The sequence below is a fragment of the Oncorhynchus keta genome, chromosome 13 (assembly GCF_023373465.1).
Source record: "Oncorhynchus keta strain PuntledgeMale-10-30-2019 chromosome 13, Oket_V2, whole genome shotgun sequence".
NCBI classification, from domain to species: domain Eukaryota; kingdom Metazoa; phylum Chordata; class Actinopteri; order Salmoniformes; family Salmonidae; genus Oncorhynchus; species Oncorhynchus keta.
In genome coordinates, this window is record NC_068433.1 from 38498430 (window position 1) to 38519636 (window position 21207).

Sequence of the window (21207 nt, forward strand, 5' to 3'; positions counted from 1 at the left end):
TCAAATCAAATAGCAAAATTGTCCTTGTTATGACCTTCTTAAAACAATTCCATATAGGTTAGTAGAACCATCCTCCGCGGGCTTAGACTCTTATGGGTTAAATCTGACTAGAATATCTCTCCCTCTGAACTTGGCCACTGCCCTCTGCTCTCCATTAAGGTTCTACACTGCGGGGAGGCCTGACTGGTCTTGGAATTATTACTAAGTTATGTCCCAGCAGACTATGCTGTCCGTGTGCAGGACTTAAATCTTCTCCTTCTTAAATCTACTCCTTTTTTAAAGCCCATCTGGGATCCTAAAATGTCTCATTCCCTTTCATCTTATCGCGTACTCTGTAATTAAGCCGTGCAGAAGAAGCCCTTCATTATCTACTGTAGATTCTCTAGGCTGAGTCAATCACTCTGTTCTCTAAGGAGCTCACTGCAGCTTTATACAGTACACTCCTATGACAACTCTGCAGTTTTTTAATTTTTATTTTATTTTGTCCACTGTCTAATTATTTGTAGGAGATGAGATGACTGATGCATGTTACTGAGGATGTATTATAGAGCTTTTGAGTTGCAACCAGACTGAAGGATGAAAAATAATTTTAAAAAATGCATTTGTTAATGGTATAATAGTATGAATGTTTCATTGGCCCATGTCTGCACAGAGGACCTAACATTAAATACAAACATACTGGATACAATATCAAAAGAATTGTGATTTAAGCGTCTCAATTAAACTTGGCCTTGACCTTATTTTACACAGTATAGCAGACGTCCCTTGTTTGTACAGTGCAGTGGGCCTTTGTGTTCATATCTGTTTGCCCAGGCACCATGTCCATTTTAAGCTTAGGTCTATAAGTGAACATATTAAGTGCATGTATTCCGGTACAAGTGCTCAGCTGTCAGTGAGAAATTGAGTGAATCCTTTACCAAGCATACCATTATGGTTGTGTGTATGGTATCAACCTTGCGTTCTTGTCTTTATCGTTTGGCGACGTGTGGAAATGGCTGGTAAAAGGCTGTAATAAATATCGGTCTTGACGTTTTTTTTTAATGCATGTTTGATATAAACAGCATTGGCATATGACGATATGAAAACTAAGGTGTTTCATTTTTGGCCACACTGAGGCACTGTAGTCCACCTGCCGCAAGATCACAACCTACATGAGTGCTGGTATGTTTCTCCACATTCCCTGCATCCCTGTGTGGAGTAACACGGCGTTATGAACAGCAGGTGGCGCTAGCTGATAACCTATTGGAGAACTCAAGAGAATATGTACCTGTGCTGAGCATTGCTCCCTGGGTTACCTCTAACCATTCAATACTACCTGTGAACACGCGTGATCTGCCACCACAATACAGATCTGTTGAAGTGGCACATACATGGTCTTATTTGGCAGGGTAGCCTAGTGGTTAGAGTGTTGGTCTAGTAACCGAAAGGTTGCAAGTTCAAATCCCTGAGCTGACAAGGTACAAATCTGTCAAATCAAATCAAATTTATTTATATAGCCCTTCGTACATCAGCTGATATCTCAAAGTGCTGTACAGAAACCCAGCCTAAAACCCCAAACGGCAAGCAATGCAGGTGTAGAAGCACGGTGGCTAGGAAAAACTCCCTAGAAAGGCCAAAACCTAGGAAGAAACCTAGAGAGGAACCAGGCAAAGTGGGGTGGCCAGTCCTCTTCTGGCTGTGCCGGGTGGAGATTATAACAGAACATGGCCAAGATGTTCAAATGTTCATAAATGACCAGCATGGTCGAATAATAAGGCAGAACAGTTGAAACCGGAGCAGCAGCACGGCCATGTCGACTGGGGAGAGCAAGGAGTCATCATGTCAGGTAGTCCTGGGGCATGGTCCTGGGGCATGGTCCTAGGGCTCAGGTCCTCCGAGAAAGAAAGAGAGGAGAGAATTAGAGAACGCACACTTAGATTTACACAGGACACTGAATAGGACAGGAGAAGTACTCCAGATATAACAAACTGAGCCGACACAAACTACTGCAGCATAAATACTGGAGGCTGTCGTTCTGCCCCTGAACAGGCAGTTAACCCACTGTTCCTAGGCCGTCATTGAAAATAAGAATTTGTTCTTAACTGATTTGCCTAGTTAAAGGTCAAATAAATAATTATTTTGTAATCGTTCTATTTCGAACACATGGGGATGAACTTGTTTACTCAGAATAGAGTGAGCAGTGTACCATCAAAGATTGAGCTTTGTAGTAGCAGCGTGGCCCATTTTCATGTAGACTTACACACTTGGTGTAATTTGTCCCTTGAGGTTCTTCTCTTTTTATCATCTCTTTATATCACTGTAATTCAGTACAATAGACTTGCCTTGCCATATTGAATCTAAACCTACTTCAATAGCCTGGTCCCAGATGTGGTAGAGTTGGCAAGACAGCGCAAACCCATTTGGGACCAGGCTTTCATATCTAGGTGGCGTCAGAGTGGAGAATACCATTGAGCAATACCCCTGAGAGAGAAGTACAACTAGTAAGAGCCTTTAAATGCTAAATATTTGGTAGCTGCTTTGGCAACGTGTATGGATCATGGTGCCTCTTCTTCCCCCTCCTCACTATTTGTTTAAGACGATGTGAAACAAACGTACATTTAGGCATGCTAGTTTTCTCTCTTCAGTTTAACGTGCGGGATGAATTGATTGCAGTGTAGTGCTACTACAGATGTCAGTTCTCTGTGAACCCTCCTGCTTCTGTTTGTCTGTCTGTCTCCATTCTATTCCATGTAATTGGCTGGCGTTGTAGGGGAAACTTAAAGCTTCAGAAGTGTTTAAATGGGCCTCCTTTTCCATTTCTGATTTAGTCATTTTGCAGACACTAAATTTAACAGGGTCTGGTAGAATTGTGTCAACACCATTCTGTCAACTACCACAATATATGCAGCAGTAGGTGTGCAGATGGTAAACGGGGTTGAAATGAAATGGATGTCTTATTCAACATGAGAAAGTTGACTTCTCTTTATTTTAGTGTAGCACACGTGCTAGGGATGCTATGGAAAGCTTTATAAAACCCTTAAGGTATGGTAATAGATCATGGTTTTAGGTGAAATCTAGGGCTTTAAATCTGATTCCCATTTGAATGGTACAGTAGTTCATGAAAAGTTCACTTTGTGGCTGCCTAAGCTCTCCGATAGTCCTCAGATGCCTTTGTGTTTTTACTGCATCTCCATAAATCAACATTGATCCTATCTCCCGGCACATTTATTGTTGCTACGGTTGCCAACACAAGTATTTTATCTGGAGCAAAAACCTTTAACACAAACTGATAGCTTGGAGAAGGTTGCCCCTGACCGCAGGTGAACGGCCATGAGATAAATAACCACAATAAAACCTTATGATTACAGGCGTCCATTCCCACCAAGCAACCAAAAAAAGATTTTGTATTTCAGGATCAATGTTTGTCTGATGTTTGGTTTCAAACGCCCAGGTTTCATTTGTGGACTAAATGGGACTAGTGAAATTGGTCAGTTTTCTCGCTTTGTCTCTGTCGGTACCTCAGTGCATTAATCTGGTTTTGATGTGCTATAATTACCAGGTTAATTCCGTATTAAGGTGAGTTATTGTAACACCATTTGACCAACATCCAAGCCTTGGGATCATGTGGTGTAATGCAGACGATGACACTTTTCAAAGCTTTATTGATTCATGATTACCCAAATATCTTAGCCAAGTATGAGAATTACATTTTTATATTTTATGATGCACTGATGGATGGCTTCTAAATGGCTGATAGGATCTCTTATCTGAAATGGGTTTGATTTACACTATTACACTAAATACCAATCACTGTTACAACATTTGTGGTAGCTTTGCCACAGTCCTTATTTATGTGCCCTGAATTGACATTTTATCATATTTAATATAATCTCATAGCTGACAGAACATGACTGTAATATGTGTCTCCTCTTGGGAGGCGTTTGCACAGACAGCTGGATTAGAACTAGTAGCTCAGTGCTGTATATCCAAGTTATTAGTGTCTTTAGTTGTGGGTGAGGGTTAGTGTTGGTGAGGGTGTCCCATGTCCATCCATTGCCCTCTGCCTCGGGGCCACATTTCCTCCAGAGCATACCAGAGGAGAGGCTGCTGGTCTCCGGGGAAACGCTGGGCTCCCCTGACAGGCCTGGCCTCCAACTCTGACTGGGGCACAATGGTGGTGCACACACACACAGCAGCTTTCACCACTCACAACATCACCATCCTCATCACTTTCTCTGTTTCTCACTCATCTCTTTCCTTTCCCTCTTTCTCTCTCTCCACTTCTCATTCTATCTTTCGCAAGCTCTCGATCTCTCACTGTCTTTCGGAATCTCTCATTCCCAGGATTCCCTCTCTCCTTTCTCTTGCTTACCGCCTCGTCCCCCTCTCTCACCATATTGCCCTCATCGGACTTGCCATTGGCTCCCTGTCATGCCACACCCTTCTAAGAATGCCATGCCACATGACATTCTGCAAGCCAAGAAACTGTCAGTTTGTTGTTTGAATCTGAACAATGTACCGGCTCTTGAATGATCCTATATTAGATTACTCTATCCAACCACTCTTTGGTAAATGCAGTACAATCACTGATGTCATTGTCATATCTGCTGTCAAAGTGAGGGTAATTGTGATGGCTGTGGGAAAAATCTGGCTGTGATATCTTATTGTCATATAGCGTAACCCATGTTGACTTGTAAGAATGAAGGACAAATTTCAGATTTCGTCTGTCAAAATACACTGCTCAAAAAAATGAAGGGAACACTAAAATAACACTAAAATAACACATCCTAGCTCTGAATGAATGAAATATTCTTATTAAATACTTTTTTATTTACATAATGTCCTTAAAACAAGTCAAAATGAGGCTCAGTAGTGTGTGTGGCCTCCACGTGCCTGTATGACCTCCCTACAACGCCTGGGCATGCCCCTGATGAGGTGGCGGATGGTCTCCTGAGGGATCTCCTCCCAGACCTGGACTAAAGCATCCGCCAAATCCTGGACAGTCTGTGGTGCAACGTGGCGTTGGTGGATGGAGCGAGACATGATGTCCCAGATGTGCTCAATTGGATTCAGGTCTGGGGAACGGGTGGGCCAGTCCATAGCATCAATGCCTTCCTCTTGCAGGAACTGCTGACACACTCCAGCCACATGAGGTTGTATAAGGAGGAACCCAGGGCCAACCGCACCAGCATATGGTCTCACAAGGGGTCTGAGAATGGAGGGCTGTGAGGGCACATGGAGGGCTGTGCGCCCCCCCCCAAAGAATGCCACCCCACACCATGACTGACCCACCGCCAAACCGGTCATGCTGGAGGATGTTGCAGGCAGCAGAACGTTCTCCACGGCGTCTCCAGACTCTGTCACGTCTGTCACTTGTGCTCAGTGTGAACCTGCTTTCATCTGTGAAGAGCACAGGGCGCCAGTGGCGAATTTGCCAGTCTTGGTGTTCTCTGGCAAATGCCAAACGTCCTGCACGGTGTTGGGCTGTAAGCACAACCCCCACCTGTGGACGTCGGGCCCTCATACCACCCTCATGGAGTCTGTTTCTGACCGTTTGAGCAGATACATGCACATTTGTGGCCAGCTGGAGGTTATTTTGCAGGGCTCTGGCAGTGCTCCTCCTGCTCCTCCTTGCACAAAGGTGGAGGTAGCGGTCCTGCTGCTGGGTTGTTGGCCTCCTGATGTACTGTCCTGTCTCCTGGTAGCGCCTCCATGCTCTGGACACTACTCTGACAGACACAGCAAACCCTTCTTGCCACAGCTCGCATTAATAATTGATGTGCCATCCTGGATGAGCTGCACTACCTGACCACTTGTGTGGGTTGTAGACTCCGTCTCATGCTACCACTAGAGTGAAAGCACCGCCAGCATTCAAAAGTGACCAAAACATCAGCCAGGAAGCATAAGAACTGAGAAGTGGTCTGTGGTTGCCACCTGCAGAACCACTCCTTTATTGGGGGTGTCTTGCTAATTGCCTATAATTTCCACCTGTTGTCTATTCCATTTGCACAACAGCATGTGAAATTTATTGTCAATCAGTGTTGCTTCCTAAGTGGACAGTTTGATTTCACAGAAGTGTGATTGACTTGGAGTTACATTTTGTTGTTTAAGTGTTCCCTTTATTTTTTTGAGCAGTGTACATTACTCACTTTGCCTTTATGGGAGACTAATGCAATGAGGGGAAAAGTGTCATGGTAAAGATTCTGGATTCCTCTGCATGATGTTTTTACAATGGGTGTGTGACTGTAAGAGTGAGTGTTTGGGGAGAACATGGGCCAAATCCTGTCTGGGTGTCTACTCTTGGAACCATGCGACGGGCTGCTCACCTCACAACTTTTTAAAGTCCAACTGACTGTACATTTAATTGATCATTTGAAGTGATGACAAGTTGCGCAATGAATTCCTTGGCTTGAAAACATGTAATTTTCCGTACATACGCAAGCCTCCTGGTCTTGCTTAATTGCTCATGCTCTACTTCTGTCATGGTGAAGGTAAGTGTGGCCCTGGGTGACAGAGCATTGGTCTTTACTGTATCCAAGTCAGACTTTTTCAAAGGTTCACCGCTAACTAAATGACAAGGAAGTATAACCATGGATCTTATAGTCAACAGCTGGAAAACCTTAAGAAGATCGGTGATGAGATTAACCCCATTTGCATCTGTTACTGTAAAGCAGCATATGGAAAGCAGGGATATGGGGAATTCTAACCGGTACCCCCTGTATATAGCCTCGCTATCTTTATTTTACTGCTGCTCTTTAATTATTTGTTACTTTTATTTCTTATTTTTGTAGGTATTTTCCTTAACCAAAAGACTCATCAATCTCCGATTTTATAAATAAGCGGAGTGAGCAAAACAACAGCTCCTCTCTTTCTCGTTGTGTATCTGATGCTGTCTGGACAAACAAAATAGTATGGCATGTCATCTTTTTATCCAGACAGCATTAGATACATGGGCTATATATATAGTAAGACAGAGGGGTGCTGTTAAGCTCATTCGGATGCTTTCTCCGGTGAGAGTTTCTTCTCCTGATAGTTGAAGGGGCCATGCCCAGTTGATAATCACCCCGATAATTGCCTCAACTGAACCTAAACTATACCGAAACAACCAATTGAACCGATATAACAACATGAAATAAATGAAGTAAAGTATCATGGGGGAGAAAGGCAGGGAATAGGTGAGTTGATGAGTGAGGGGAAGCGAAAGATAATTATGTAATCACCAATTTATAAATGAGGAACAGGATGGGCATTTATATTGTTTTGATCTATTCTAATCTCAAAATGGTATGTGCGCTATATCAGTACACCGAATCCAAGCTGTCTACTCTGGCCTACTTGGAGTACACAGTGAGAGCGTGCGTCATTTTCAAATGGCAAGAAGACTATGATGAATGGATGCACATGCTGCATTAGCATTGCTACAAAATCTGACTCCGATGGCGGGGAAGAAATGAATCACAGCATCTCTGATTTATTCTTCTGAGGTCTAAGCGCAAAAAAAGCCAGATCAGTGCACACTGAGCAGATGCCTGCGCCACCACCAAGTGAAACAGGAGAGAGGAGGGACGGCCTCGTTTGGCTTGAACAAGCAGACGACAATGCTACTGGCCGACTTATCAGCTCAAAATGTCATCATTGAGAGACCAGGCTCTTACATCTCAAGTAAAAAACATTCGCAACGCATTCGCCAGCTTTCCTTGTTTGTGACATGGACATGCTCTAATGAGCTGACAATTTACTGTTTTTGACTTCTGTCATATCGAGCCTTATATTAATTATGATGCCATTATTGCTTTTGTGCTGATTTTCAGTAGTTATCGAGCACACATGGCGCATGTTTAGGCTACTGATGTTTTCATTATTTGACTGAGCGTCTTGCTGGTTGGGATATTTCGTTATAGAAAGAAGCTGTTACCACGTTCCAGCACATGCTTTCTGTTTCCTAGTTGTAACAAATGCAGTCCAAGTGTTCAACACATTTTATCCTTGAATGTTTTTTTTTTAATAGCAGTGGTCTCCAATGGGTTCATCGCAAGCACCCAATAGCTATTAGCCCATCTATAAGTAGCTCACCAAATATTTCTGAAAAAAGCTGCGACATCGTGCTGATTTGCGACAATCATTCATATCATACCATTACACAGCATAGGAGTCATACATGCCTTTTTTAAAAATACAATCAAGCGTTTTTGTTATTATCATGTATAAGGCCTTGCGGTCAGGCCACTTCTGATTTGGGCTGGGAATGAGAACTCTACTGCAAACTGAGTGTCAGACACCTTAAGCTCCTGGCTACTATCCAATTTAATCCAGTTTGACATTATCCCTAGTTTAAGGCAATTTGAACTAAACGTAACACAATTCATTTCCAGCAATGTTGCCCCTGTGTGTCTGGTGTGGAGGGTGTGTGTGCGTGTGTGTTTGTCTGTCACTTAGCCAGTTAGCGGTAATGATGCCGTAGATTTACCTGGCAGAATTATATAACGATTATTTGTATCAATCGGATGGGTGTTTATTTTGCGAGTTCTGTCATGACATATACAGCAACACAAACATCTCACAAAATGCACAAACAAAGGGGTGTTACACAAAAAAATCTGTTTTTTCCCGCCCTAACATTTTTTTCTTCTGTAATTTAAGCATTGAAATGGACTCTGAAGCTCCAATTTCATTGATTCTCTAAGAAATAATTGTTAATATTAGAGTGAAATCTGGAGAAAAAAAATCCCAAACCAAGGAAAATGGAATTTAGGAAAATACAAAGTGCTTATGAAATATTCTGAGTTACTCTGAACATGTTTCATAATTTTAAAAGTAGCTCTCGTGCAAGAAAAGCTTTGAGACCTGTCCAACAGTAACAAACTAATAAAAAAATGGTATTCTGTTACCCAAGAAGTGATTTTTCCATATAGAAAATGTATTAATTACACTGTTAAAATGTTGCAGCCATAATGACTGCTCATTAGCTTGAAGCGGGTCTATCGAGGCCCAGAGGTTCTATTTTTAATTTTATTTTAAAAAAATAATAATAATTGTGCAACGTGCGCGCACACAGGTGGTCCTTTAAAAAAAAAACTTTTTAATAGATTTTTATTTTTTAAACCCCACCATGGGAATTAAATGTCCTTCCAAGTAATTTGTTCTTGGGCCAGCCATGAAAGGAGTGATTTAGTAGAAAGTTGCAATAAGAGCCCGGAACGAATGCGAGAAGCTTGGATGATTTTTTTCTCTGTCACTGAATAGACACCAAGACAAAAATGTGAGAACAGAAAATGTGCAATCCCAAAGAAGTTTAGAGGCAGTTACTCTAAATCCTTAACAGCCTGAGAGCGCGTGCACACACACACACACCAACAGCTAGCATGTAGCCCTTGACAGATTGATAACCGGCCCAGGCCTGCTAGGGTTGAGAGTTCACCGGCTGGACCCACAGAGTGTTGGCAAAGACACAAGCTATAAACATAAAGCTCTTAACGCCCGAAAGTGTGCACGAGAGGTAGTATATCTGAAATGTCCAGATTTATGTGAATGTCCACCCCCTTCGCTTTTTAAAGTGACACCATCCCCGTCGGTTTCTGCCTCGTTTGTTCCTTGTGTTTTTTGTGGGTGGGTGTGTGTTTGTTTCAAGGCTGTCTAAAAGTGTCATCAGGTTTCCTGCCTATGGTGTTTGATGCCGGTGAAGCCTGATGCCTGGCCTGTAAGGATGCCACGGTTAGGAACAGGAAATTATGTTTTCAGACAGAAAAAGGGCACCACTGTTACTGTTTGTGTACAGGGACATTGAGTCCTATTCAGGGGCATTGAGTTACATCTGTTAATATACTTTTGATTTGAGATCCGCCTCCCTTTTCCCCGCTCGCTGTTTCTTGATGAGGTGCCTAATAGGTGGCAGATATGATGTTCTGACTGATTATGATGCTCAGCCGGTTTTTAGTCTGGGAAAGTTTGCTTGTAATGGTACTATACAAGGACCACAATGCTGTAATCATGGAAACAAATATGTCAATGGTCTCAAGCTATATTGGAAAACTTAATATATGCCATTTAGCTGACGCTTTTATCCAAAGCGACTTACAGTCATGTGTGCATACATTCTACGTATGGGTGGTCCCGGGAATCGAACCCACTACCCTGGCGTAACAAGCGCCATGCTCTACCAACTGAGCCACAGAAGGACCACTTGACGTTTCAGCCTTCCTCAATCAAATTAAATGTATTTATATAGCCCTTTGTACATCAGCTGATATCTCAAAGTGCTGTACAGAAACCCAGCCTAAAACCCCAAACAGCAAGCAATCCAGGTGTAGAAGCACGGTGGCTAGGAAAAACTCCCTAGAAAGGCCAAAACCTAGGAAGAAACCTAGAGGAACCAGGCTTCTGGCTGTGCCGGGTGGAGATTATAACAGAACATGGCCAAGATGTTCAAATGTTCATAAATGACCAGCATGGTCAAATAATAATAATCACAGTAGTTGTCGAGGGTGCAGCAAGTCAGCACCTCAGGAATTACACTGGCAATACTATAGTGCCTATAAGAACATCCAATAGTCAAAGATATATAAAATACAAATGGTATAGAGAAATAGTCCTATAAATACTATATTAACAACCTAAAACCTCTTACCTTGGAATATTGAAGTCTCATGTTAAAAGGAACCACCACCTTTCATATGTTCTCATGTTCTGTGCAAGGAACTTAAACGTTAGCTTTTTTACATGGCACATTACTTTATTCTCCAACACTTTTTTTGCATTATTTAAACCAAATTGAACATAATTCATTATTTATTTGAGGCTAAATTGATTTTATTGATTTATATTAAGTTAAAATAAGTGTTAATTCAGTATTGTTGTAATTGTCATTATTACAATTCAATAAAAAAATAAACAAATCGGGCGATTTTTTTTTTTTTTTTTTTTTTTTTTTTTTTTTTTTTTTTCGTTGCTTTGGTTCGTTGCTCCAGAGCCTTTCCGTTCACCTTCAAATGAACAGATTATTCTGAGGTTGTTTTGACTGCATACTGTTGTGACTACATACTTTTCTCTGTTGGTGAAAAAAAAGTAATGGTATACACAGGTGGCCACTACAACGGATACCGTTTTCTAATTATACAGAATTTAGGTGATACTGGAGAAGCTATTTTTCTAGTCGTCTCTACACGGGTCATAATCAAGCCTGTAGAGAATCTTTTCCTGTCTAGAAACTCACCTAGGCTACTGTGTGGTGAAAGGTTATAAGCTCTGAAAGTTGTGATCTTGTCTCATTAGTCTCTTTCCCATTTCTTTCCTCACAGGGCCAAGTATTTCCGAGGGAAGAAGTTGAACGGGGAGTACGACATCCGGGTGGAGCAGGTTGGTGGCGTTAGAGCTGCAGGGACTGATGACTTCTCCATGTGGCTGGAGATGGCTCAGATGAGGGATTGGGTTATGTTAGCTCAGCTGATTTCCCCCCTGGGTGACTGACTTGACCCACGTCTTTCACAATTCTTTTTTTTTTACCCCATCATCCACTAGGAATCCAAGCTGTTTATTCAAGAACCATTAGGATAGCATGTGAGAGCTTTAACAGCTGGGTAGCAGCAGGTATTACATACTTATTAGACACTAAGTACAAGGCCTTTTCACTCCCATGTCCCAGTTAGCCTGTTATCATGTTGGTATGCTCTGTGTGTGTGTGTGTGTGTACAGTATGTGCTTGGCTGCCTGATGGAATGTACTTATTTTTATGTACTCGTCTTCTCAGCATTGGATTACATGCAGGGAGGATTTAAATGTTTATTGGACTCGTGTCAGAAGCAGTCCCTTACAGTTCTGAGTCGACGCTTTTTATTTTAATCAGAAGCTAGCAATGACCGTAGTTTGATTTTCATTCTGCACTGTGTTAAAACATCCTAATGGTTTCTCTGATTCTCCCATCAGGTAGCTCTTTTACAAATGTTTTGTCAGACCAACTATCCCCTGAAGTAACCAGTTCATAACCCTGTAGCACAAAAACGGCAGTTTTTTAATGGCATTTATATTTAAAAAAAAATATATATATATATATATGAAAATATGCCTTCAGTGCCAATGTATATGCAAAAATACGCAACTGTCTAGACATAGTATTTTCAGTGGGTAGATAACATCTAATTTCCCTCTTAAAATTTTGGCCATACATCCGCAAGCGATTGGGCAGACCGGAGTCGTTGTCTTTGAAATTAAGTGGTGGGATTTATTTGGAGAAGGAAAAAGCGAACTACAAAAGACCAGACCAGGGACTTTGTACGCTGTCTGTTTGCTCAACACTCTGTTGTTTTCAAATCTCATTCTCTGTAATATTGAGACTGTAGCCGGGCGAGTGGGGCTTGGAGTTCTGAGTTAAAATCATGGTTTTCTTTTAAAGAGATGTGAAATATGGGGGCTCTGCTTTTTTAAAGCAGTTTGTGGCGTTGCTGAGAGCAAACCCAAATAAAAACATGTGGCGGCTCTTAATTCGGACCCTTAAATCAAGAGTGACGGGACCTCTATGGGGGGGCGCACCCTCAAGCCCCCTAAACCCCCACCCCCAACAACCCTTGTTCTTTTTGCCAGACCCTCTGCTGTTTCCCAGAAGTCCTCCTTGCAGGGTAACAAGTCAGATGCTATTTGCCCACTGCCTCCAACCTTCCCGCCCTACACAGCCCAGCCGGACCCCTCGCCGGTTGTTTGTAGTACATCTAACATAAAGCTCAAGCATGAAGGAAATCCAATCCCTGTGTGAAAAGTTGGATCAATGTGATGGGATGATGAGCCTTTTTTTTTTTTTTTTTTTTTAGAAAACTCCAGTTAAAAACAGAGCCACCTTGCTCTCTCGCTCTTTTCCTCCCTTTCCTACATCCTTAGCTTAGCTCTGCAGTGCTGTCTCTCACTCTGCTCTGAACTCAACTTGTGCCCAACGCCAACCTAGCTAGCTCTCTCCTGCTCTTCACCCAGCTGCTGCCATATAAGGTGCCAGTCTGAGGCACAGGCAGTGTACAGGCTACCCATAGCAGCGTCTGATAGCTGAGGGAAAGAAGGAGGGAGAGGCCTATTGAGGTCTGGTACACTACATGAACAAAAGTATGTGAACACCTGCTCGTCGAACATCTCATTCCAAACTCATGGGCATTAATATGGAGTTTGTCCACCCTTTGCTATAACAGCCTCCACTCTTTTGGGAAGGCTTTCCACGAGATGTTGGAACATTGCTGCGGGGACTTGCTTCCGTTCAGCCGCGAGCATTAGTGAGGTCGGGCACTGATGTTGGGAGATTAGGCCTGACTTGCAGTCGGCTTTCCAATTGATCCCGCAGGTGTTCGATGGAGTTGAGGTCAGGGTTCTTCCACACCGATCTCGACAAACCATTTCTGTATGGACCTCTCTTTGTGCACTGGGGCATTGTCATGCTGAAACAGGAAAGGGCCTTCCCTGAACTGTTGCCGCAAAGTTGGAAGCACAGAATCGTCTAGAATGGCATTGTATGCTGTAGCTTTATTTCCCTTCACTGGAACTAAGGGGCCAACCCAAACCTTAACTGCCCCAGACCATTATTCCTCCTCCACCAAACTTTACAGTTGGCACTATGCATTGGGGCAGGTAGTGTTATTTTGGCATCCACAAAACCCATATTCGTCCGTCGGACTGCCAGATGGTGAAGTGTGATTCATACTCCAGACAACGCGTTTCCACTACTCCAGAGTCCATTTGCGGCGAGCTTTATTGTGCTGACACTGCTTCCACAGGCAGTTTGGAACTCCGTAGTGACTGTTGCAACTGAGGAGAGACACATTTTTACGCACTTCAGCACACTGTGGTCCCATTCTGTGAGCTTGTGTGGCCGACCACTTCGTAGGAGGAACAACTGCTCAGCTGCATGTTTCCACTTCACAATAACAGCACTTACAGTTGACCGGGGCAGATCTAGCAGGGCAGAAATTTGACTAACTGATTTGTTGAAAAGGTTGCATCCTATGACTGTGCCACGTTGAAAGTCATTGAGCTTGTCAGTAAGGCCATTCTACTGCCTATGTTTGTTTATGGAGATGACATGGCTGTGTGCTCGATTTTTATACTTGTCAGCAAAGGGTGTGGCGGAAATAGCAGAATCCACTCATTTGAAGGGGTGTGCACAAATTTGTATATATATATATATCTCCCTTTCCCCAACCCCATTAAAATATTTCAGTTGTGAGCATGTTGTCATAAATCACTCCTCCACACAGCCGAGGCCCTGCTTTGAAGGTTTACTTTCTTGAAGCCTTGACATGTATAAAACACTTAAACACAGATTACAAAATGTCTTCAACACACTACATTACACTATGCAGATTACAGAGCTCTGGGCCTTTTTCATATTCAGCTTATAGCTAAGCTCTGTATCGGTGTCACCTTGTGCCTGAATAGTCCTTGCATATACTCTTCACGCTCATGTTTCACTGGGTTGCATGAATAGAACTGAGAGCAGTGCATCTATTGCAAGTTTGGTCCCACCTAACATTAATCAAATGCATCATTGTGCTCCCTAAATTTCACAAGTTCCATAAGAATGAGCGTTATCATCTAGCGTGAAGCTAGCTTCATCCATGTCTGCAAGTAGGCGTATACGATAAGAGTGTGAACAAATCCCCCCCCCCCAATGTCAGTTTTCCAAGCTGCAAGTTCAGTAAGTAAAAAGATGTTGTCTGATTTGCTAGACCTTCTTGAGGCCAGATGTTGCCCTAGGTACCACAGGTATCCTGCCTCATGCCAGATGTTGCCCTAGGTACCACAGGTATCCTGCCTCATGCCAGGCACATCCAACACAACTCGTTCCCAGGGTTTTCATTTGGCACAGATCTGCCTTGAGCTGCTGCCCAGATCCTCATTGACTTACCCTCTTGGAGTCTTATCAATCTCTCAGTAAGTGCTCCAAGATACCCAGCACCTTTTGACTGTGCCCACTCTTATCCTCTACACACTAGTGCTAGGAGATATTGTGTGTTCAGTTTGCTGATGTGCTCTAAAGGGGTATACACAGGGCTTATGTTTTTTTCCCCCAATCTCCCACAGTGCCCGTTTGTCTCTTTTTGAAGTCTATTGGATGTGTGCTGCTTTTCTCTGCTTGGGGGCTACGCAGTGCCAAGCTGAGGATCTCGATCATGACTTTCAGTTTCTTTCCCCTGTGAGTGATGTTTTTTCCCAAGGCTGCTTGCTTGCTTCATCTGCGTCAATGCGGCACTAACGTCACAGACATGATTCCAAATGGAATAATAGCCGTCTACTGGTTGCATGTTGGTACTCGACAACCCTTGTTCATGAGTAGAGGTATTACATTTTACGTAATTGGGCAAATTACGTGATTAGAACGTCCGGGAGGTTCGATTGCGACTGTATAAAAGCCTGTTTCTCTTGGTTCCCATCCACCGTCCAACGAGTTCTAGACGGGTCAGAAGGGAAAACATCTGCTCACCAGGCCTATGACCTCAGTGAGGACAGAATTCCTGCTCTGCTCCCCTCCACCTTGTTTTTCCTTACCCTTAGTAATCGTCTCACGTCCGCCCCCCGGCAAGAGGTTCAGGGCATCTGTGTTGATGTTGTTACAAGATTGATGTTCAGCACTGGCAAACTGTACAAAGACTCCTGCTGCCCTTTCTTGACCAACTTGAGCAAGTGCAGCTCTGCCCTATATAGGCGATACGAAGGTTGCTATTATGGAAAGGTTGTTGCTCTCCTCAGACTCCTGGCTTACTATGCTGCACACGTTTGTTCAGATAAATGAGGTGAAGTGTATGTAGTCCAAGTAAACAAGTCATTTCTGCTGTAGAAAAAACGGCTGTGTTTGGACCCAAAAGAAACCACAAGATGGGTGCCTTCCTTTGCCTACCCCACATCTATTTTTATCACCAGGAGCTATTTTAGGTTTCCCACTCTGACTGTTGCTTTTGTGTGTGTGTGTGTGTGTGTATATATATATCGAGAGGGATCTGGTCAGGCTGTTTATTTTACAGGAGATATAATGGGCCCTTTAATGATTGCATGGTAGGGGGGAGGAGCAGGCGGTTAAGGCTAAATGCAGCTCAGACATGAAGGGGTCAGCAGAGAATCCTTTCTGTGAAAGAGGGTTTGCCACAGTTCTAGGAGTTTGTTTATCAGTACCCTGTGTACTAAGAGCATGACACCTCATACAGAACTGAATTGTTCTAGAACTGTTGCAGATGTCAATATCAATCAGGCTTTTTGCCAGCAGAAGCTGGCGGAGTTCGAGTAAAATCACTTATCACCCTATGAATGTTGGGATAATGCTTTAGATTTGCATGTGGTTTTACTCCAGACCACCAAAGTTCTCGTTTACACGTTTGTCACCTGACCATAGCGAAAGGCATCTTGTGCACCTGAACCTCAATGACACCCATTAGCAGAATTCTAAAAATACTCCCAAGATTTCAGATTAGTGTTGTGTGATGTTAGTGAGGGCCAGAAGGGGAGATGAGGGGGGCATATTTGGAGTCTTGCTGTGTGTTATGTGCTGTCCACGTGCTGGCCCTGTGTGTGTGGTACAGTTGGGCAGAGTGCTCTCAGCATTCTGATTTATACCCTCCACCAGCTGTTCAGAGGGTCTAATAGACTTTAAAATACACAAACACTCTCATACACTAATTCAAATAAAATTGTACTTGTCACATGCCCCAAATACAACAGGTATAGATAGACCTTACAGTAAAATGCTTACTTCAAGCCTTAACCAACAATGGAAAAAATACCTAAAAAATAAGTCACAGATAAAGAGCAGCAGTAAAATAACAATAGTGAGGCTATATAATCAGGGGGTACTGGTACAATGTGCGGGGGCACCGGTTAGTTGAGGAATTTGTGCACAAGTTAGAGTACACATGCATAAGATTTGCCCGAGACCGCTACAAGGATGGAACACTACAGAGCCCCGAGAGACTTTAATCAGTTAAATCATGGAACACTCTTCTTGAGGCCAGGGTAGGGTTTTAACAACCAAACATTTAGGACAGGAGTACTTAGGATAGGATAAAGTAATCCTTCTCACCCCCCTAAAAGATTTAGATGCACTATTGTAAAGTGGCTGTTCCACTGGATGTCATAAGGTGAATGCACCAATTTGTAAGTCGCTCTGGATAAGAGCGTCTGCTAAATGACTTAAATGTAATGTAAATGTACTTCAGATCCTGTTCCTCGACTATTAAAAGGTTGTGGTAGACAACTGTTGCCATTATTTGGTGTGAGTCACATTTAGGCACTCTGAGAAGAGTCCTAGAAAGATGGCTTTCTGGCCGGAGTGCTTGGTATGTTGGGTACCAGCATCTGACTGTACTACAGCCTCCTGGCACATTTTTAGAAATACTGCAATTGTTCTGCCAATACAGAGATCCACCTTTAAATGACATCAATGACGATAGCAGTGGCGGTTAGAGGAAGGCAGATTTTGTGCACTGGGGGCAGTTAAAGGGGAGAGAAGGCAGTTCCCATGTATCCTGTCCTGTTTTCCTTTCCCAGGGTGAGAGCTGCTCTAACACACAACTGAATCTATTACCCTGATGGTAACCATGGCACTGTCAAACGGCCCCGTGTCCCGGGCACTCTCCCCAGTCACACAAACTTCTCATCCATAACTGTCCCATGACATAGGGCCTCACCCAGCCAGCCAATAGCAGGAGTTGTGGAGTGTTTTTGGTTGTTGCCAGAAACTAGCCCACACTTCTGGTTTTATCTGGTCACAGCAAATGTCAACGTCTGCCCCTCTTTAGGGATTGCAATTTGCCAGATTGCAGATCTGTGTACTGGAATGTGTGGCATGTGTGTAGATGTTTGTGTTTCTCTGCATTTGTGTGTGTGTGTGTCATGTCTTTTTAAGAGTCTTTCTTGGCGACGGGAAAGCATTGTGCCGAGCACACAGATGTTTCGTTGAGAGGCGGGTATCAGTGGAGAGGAGCTAAGGAGAGGAAGGGAGCCAGGTTCCAGTGTGTGTTGTGTCTTTGAGGCACATTGGGAGTGGCGCCTTGCTGTCCTGTAAATAAGATTAGGGCATTTACTCGCCCCCTGCTCTCTACTCCTCTGTGAGCGCAACACAATAATAAAAAGAGGGTGGGTTCACAGAAAAAAATACTGTTTTCTTAAGTTGGCACATTGTTCTGGAAGACATGCACTCCCATAGTTTTTGTTTGTGCTGGCCACAGAGTTGAAAGGAAGGCATTTTTTATTGAGCATTTTGATTAGGATTCTGGAGTATATTGGTTGCAACAAACTGTACAGAAGACACTGTTTTCTATTAAAATAAATTCAGGCCTTAGCCTGCATCCTTTCCTACTAAGTATCCACTCTGCTGAGACCCATATAGCTGAAGGGCTTTTGCTGGCAATGCTGGTGCACAAGTAACAAACACTAGAAGTCAGGATGCTCTCTGGTGCAGCTGTAAAACGTTTTGAGGATCTGGGGACCCATGGCAAATTTGTTCAGTCTCCCGGGTGGGGGGTGGGGGGGGGGGTGTTGTCGTCGTGCTCTCTCCACGACGGTCTTGGTATGTTTGGACCATGATAGTTCGTTGGTGATGTGGACACCAAGGAACTTGACACTGTCGAACCGCTCCCTACAGCCCCGTCGATGTTAATGGGGGCCTTTTCGGCCTGCCTTTTCCTGTAGTCCACGATCAGGTCCTTTGTCTTGCTCACATTAAAGGAGAGGTTGTTGTCCTGGCACCACACTGCCAGTTCTCTGACCTCCCTATATGCCATCTCATTGTCGGTGTTCAGGCCTAACACTGTGTCGTCGGCAAACTTAATGATGGTGTTGGAGTCGTGTTTGGCAGATGTATTGTTGCCTACTCTTACCACCTGGGGGCGGCTCGTCAGGAAGTCCAGGATCCAGTTGCAGAGGGAGGTGTTTAGTCCAAGTCCTTAGCTTAAGGATGAGCTTTGGGGGTACTATGGTGTTGAACACTGTGCTGTAGTCAATGAATAGCATTCTCACATAGGTGTTCCTTTTGTCCAAGTGAGAAAGGGTGGGGTGGAGTGCGATTTGAGATGGCATCATCTGTTGGGAAGGTATGCGAATCGGAGTGGGTCTAGGGTGCTGTTATGGTACCAACACCCAAACAAGGTCACCAAGTCCAAAAACAAAGACATGAACCCAGCAAATGATCAAAAACAATCCCAAAATGAAATAACTGCAGGGATTTTATTTAGAAAAAATATGTCAAATGTGTTTTTAAATGTAGAGTTTAATTCCTTCCTGATTCCTGGTTTAGGACAGCATCATTCATTGGCCAGTCTCTCTCTGGTTCTCAATCATAAATATGGTGTATTTTATCAGCCCTGACTTTAGCAGATATGCCATACATGGAGAATGTCATGCGTTTGGATATTATGCTCTTGGGTTCACCATGGATGGGGAAAGTGGCTGTGTCTCAATACCAAGTTTCCCCAAAGGGCCACACCCATTGTGCATGTTCCTGAATGTACTGTGCACTATTTACCCTGCAGCAAAATGTACTAATGGCTAATGATGTATGTGACCTGTGTCTGGGCTGAAGTGGCTGTATGTAGATTTGGAATCTACTATGAATGTAATAAATTTGGGTGCAATATGCGTTTAACACGTGTCCCCTTGCAAGGTGCTGTCCTGAGAACACGGTCAGCAAGTGAGAGACTAAAACCGGATTCATTGGAGCTAAATCTCTCTCGCAAATCTATTTCAAACCTGTAATTACATGAGACAATGGAGGCACTTGTCCCCTAATGCCCCATTCTAGTCCCTTTGTTCCCAGAGCTCTCTTCCAGACAGGCCAAGCTGCAGTGTCCCTTCCCCTCCAGAGAGGATCTCTGCTCTGCCTGGGAGTTTGATCAAGTCATTTAAGTAGCTGCCTGTGCTCAAGCCTCCCTCCCTGTCACAAGGCCTCTGTCTGTGGCCTCCCAGAGAGGACAGGGCAGCAGACTCTGGATAACTTGATTAGTCTCTCTTTCGCTCTCTCTCTCTCGTGCGAAGCGCTCTCTCCCACCCCACCCATCACAGAGAAATAGTATAGCTAGCTGGTCTGCCATAATATAAGAGACAGTAGATCTAGCTGGTCTGCCATAATATAATAGAGACAGTAGATCTAGCTGGTCTGCCATAATATAGTAGACAGTAGATGTAGCTGGTCTGCCATAATATAGTAGAGAAATAGTATTACCACCCATTGACCTCATTGACTTGGGGTTTCTCGTTATAGTAACTCTATTTCTATGGTCCCTCATGCCCCTAGAGAAGGGGTGACTGGAGCTTAAGTGGTAGAGCCTACCACTCACATGACGACAGGTTATCAGTGATGGGTGTTATCTGTTGCAAAGTACTTTGATGTTTCCCACTCATATCTAAGCGTGTGTGTGTGTGTGGGGAATGTTTTACTCATATAGTTCAAAGATGTATTTTTTTTTACAGAACGCCAGAAAGGCTTTTTATGTTGAAAGTTAGGACTGTTTTTTTGATGTTTCAGGCCTATAGACACACATGTAAATAGTGTTTTACAGTAATTTGATACTTCTATCGCCCAGTGAATGTGTATAACTCAGCGTGGCGTTTTTTTTCTCCTTGTTTCACAGGCGGAGTTCTCCGAGATCAACCTGGCTTCGTACATGAACTCTGGGTGTATGATTGATATGCAGGCCATAAGAGGAGGAACCAAAGTGGTCAGGTAAGGTAACAAATAGATGGAGAGAGGTAAAGAGAGCGGCCCCTGTATGTCAGTCAATAGCGCTGTTCTGACGCATTTGCCCACGCATCTTCAGTCTGCCTCAGTGGGTCCGGACAATGGCTCCAGTTATTCCCTTCAACAGCCATCAGCTACATTGTAGTTTGTGTGTGTGTGTGCGCGCGCGCATTTGCTTTCAGTCACAAAGGGATGTCACAATAGATGATGGAGCCGGTGGGAAATTATATGACAAGGACTGGCTTATTACTGTCATGCAAAACATGTCTGTGAATATCTCTGAAAAGAAGTTCAGTATCGAAAGCACCCAACCTCTTTTACCTCCGTATCCTTCCTCTCAGCTCAAACACTACTTCTCAGACTTCCAGAATTCCCTCCTCAATTTTGCTCTGTGTTCCATACTACAGCAAGATTCCAGAATGGAATAGTCTTCACAACTTCTTTACATACCAACTTCTTCCTCTGTGGGCTGCAGTGAAGCTGTGTTTCTGGTAGTTTGCGAGTTGACATCACCGCCTGCCTCGCTCTTCCTTCATGTA

The 21207-nt window shown here is 43.6% G+C and overlaps 1 protein-coding gene across 2 annotated transcripts in view; it reads left to right on the forward strand.

Annotated features, from left to right (window-relative positions):
* Positions 1-21207, forward strand: part of LOC118392300 (synapsin-3-like) — a 112771-nt gene that overhangs the window by 9946 nt on the left and 81618 nt on the right. For both annotated transcript variants that reach the window (XM_052460107.1, XM_052460108.1), the window contains exons 3-4: positions 11274-11331; positions 20562-20653. In XM_052460107.1, the coding sequence (XP_052316067.1) occupies positions 11274-11331; positions 20562-20653 (150 nt within the window). The remainder of the gene's footprint in view (positions 1-11273; positions 11332-20561; positions 20654-21207) is intronic.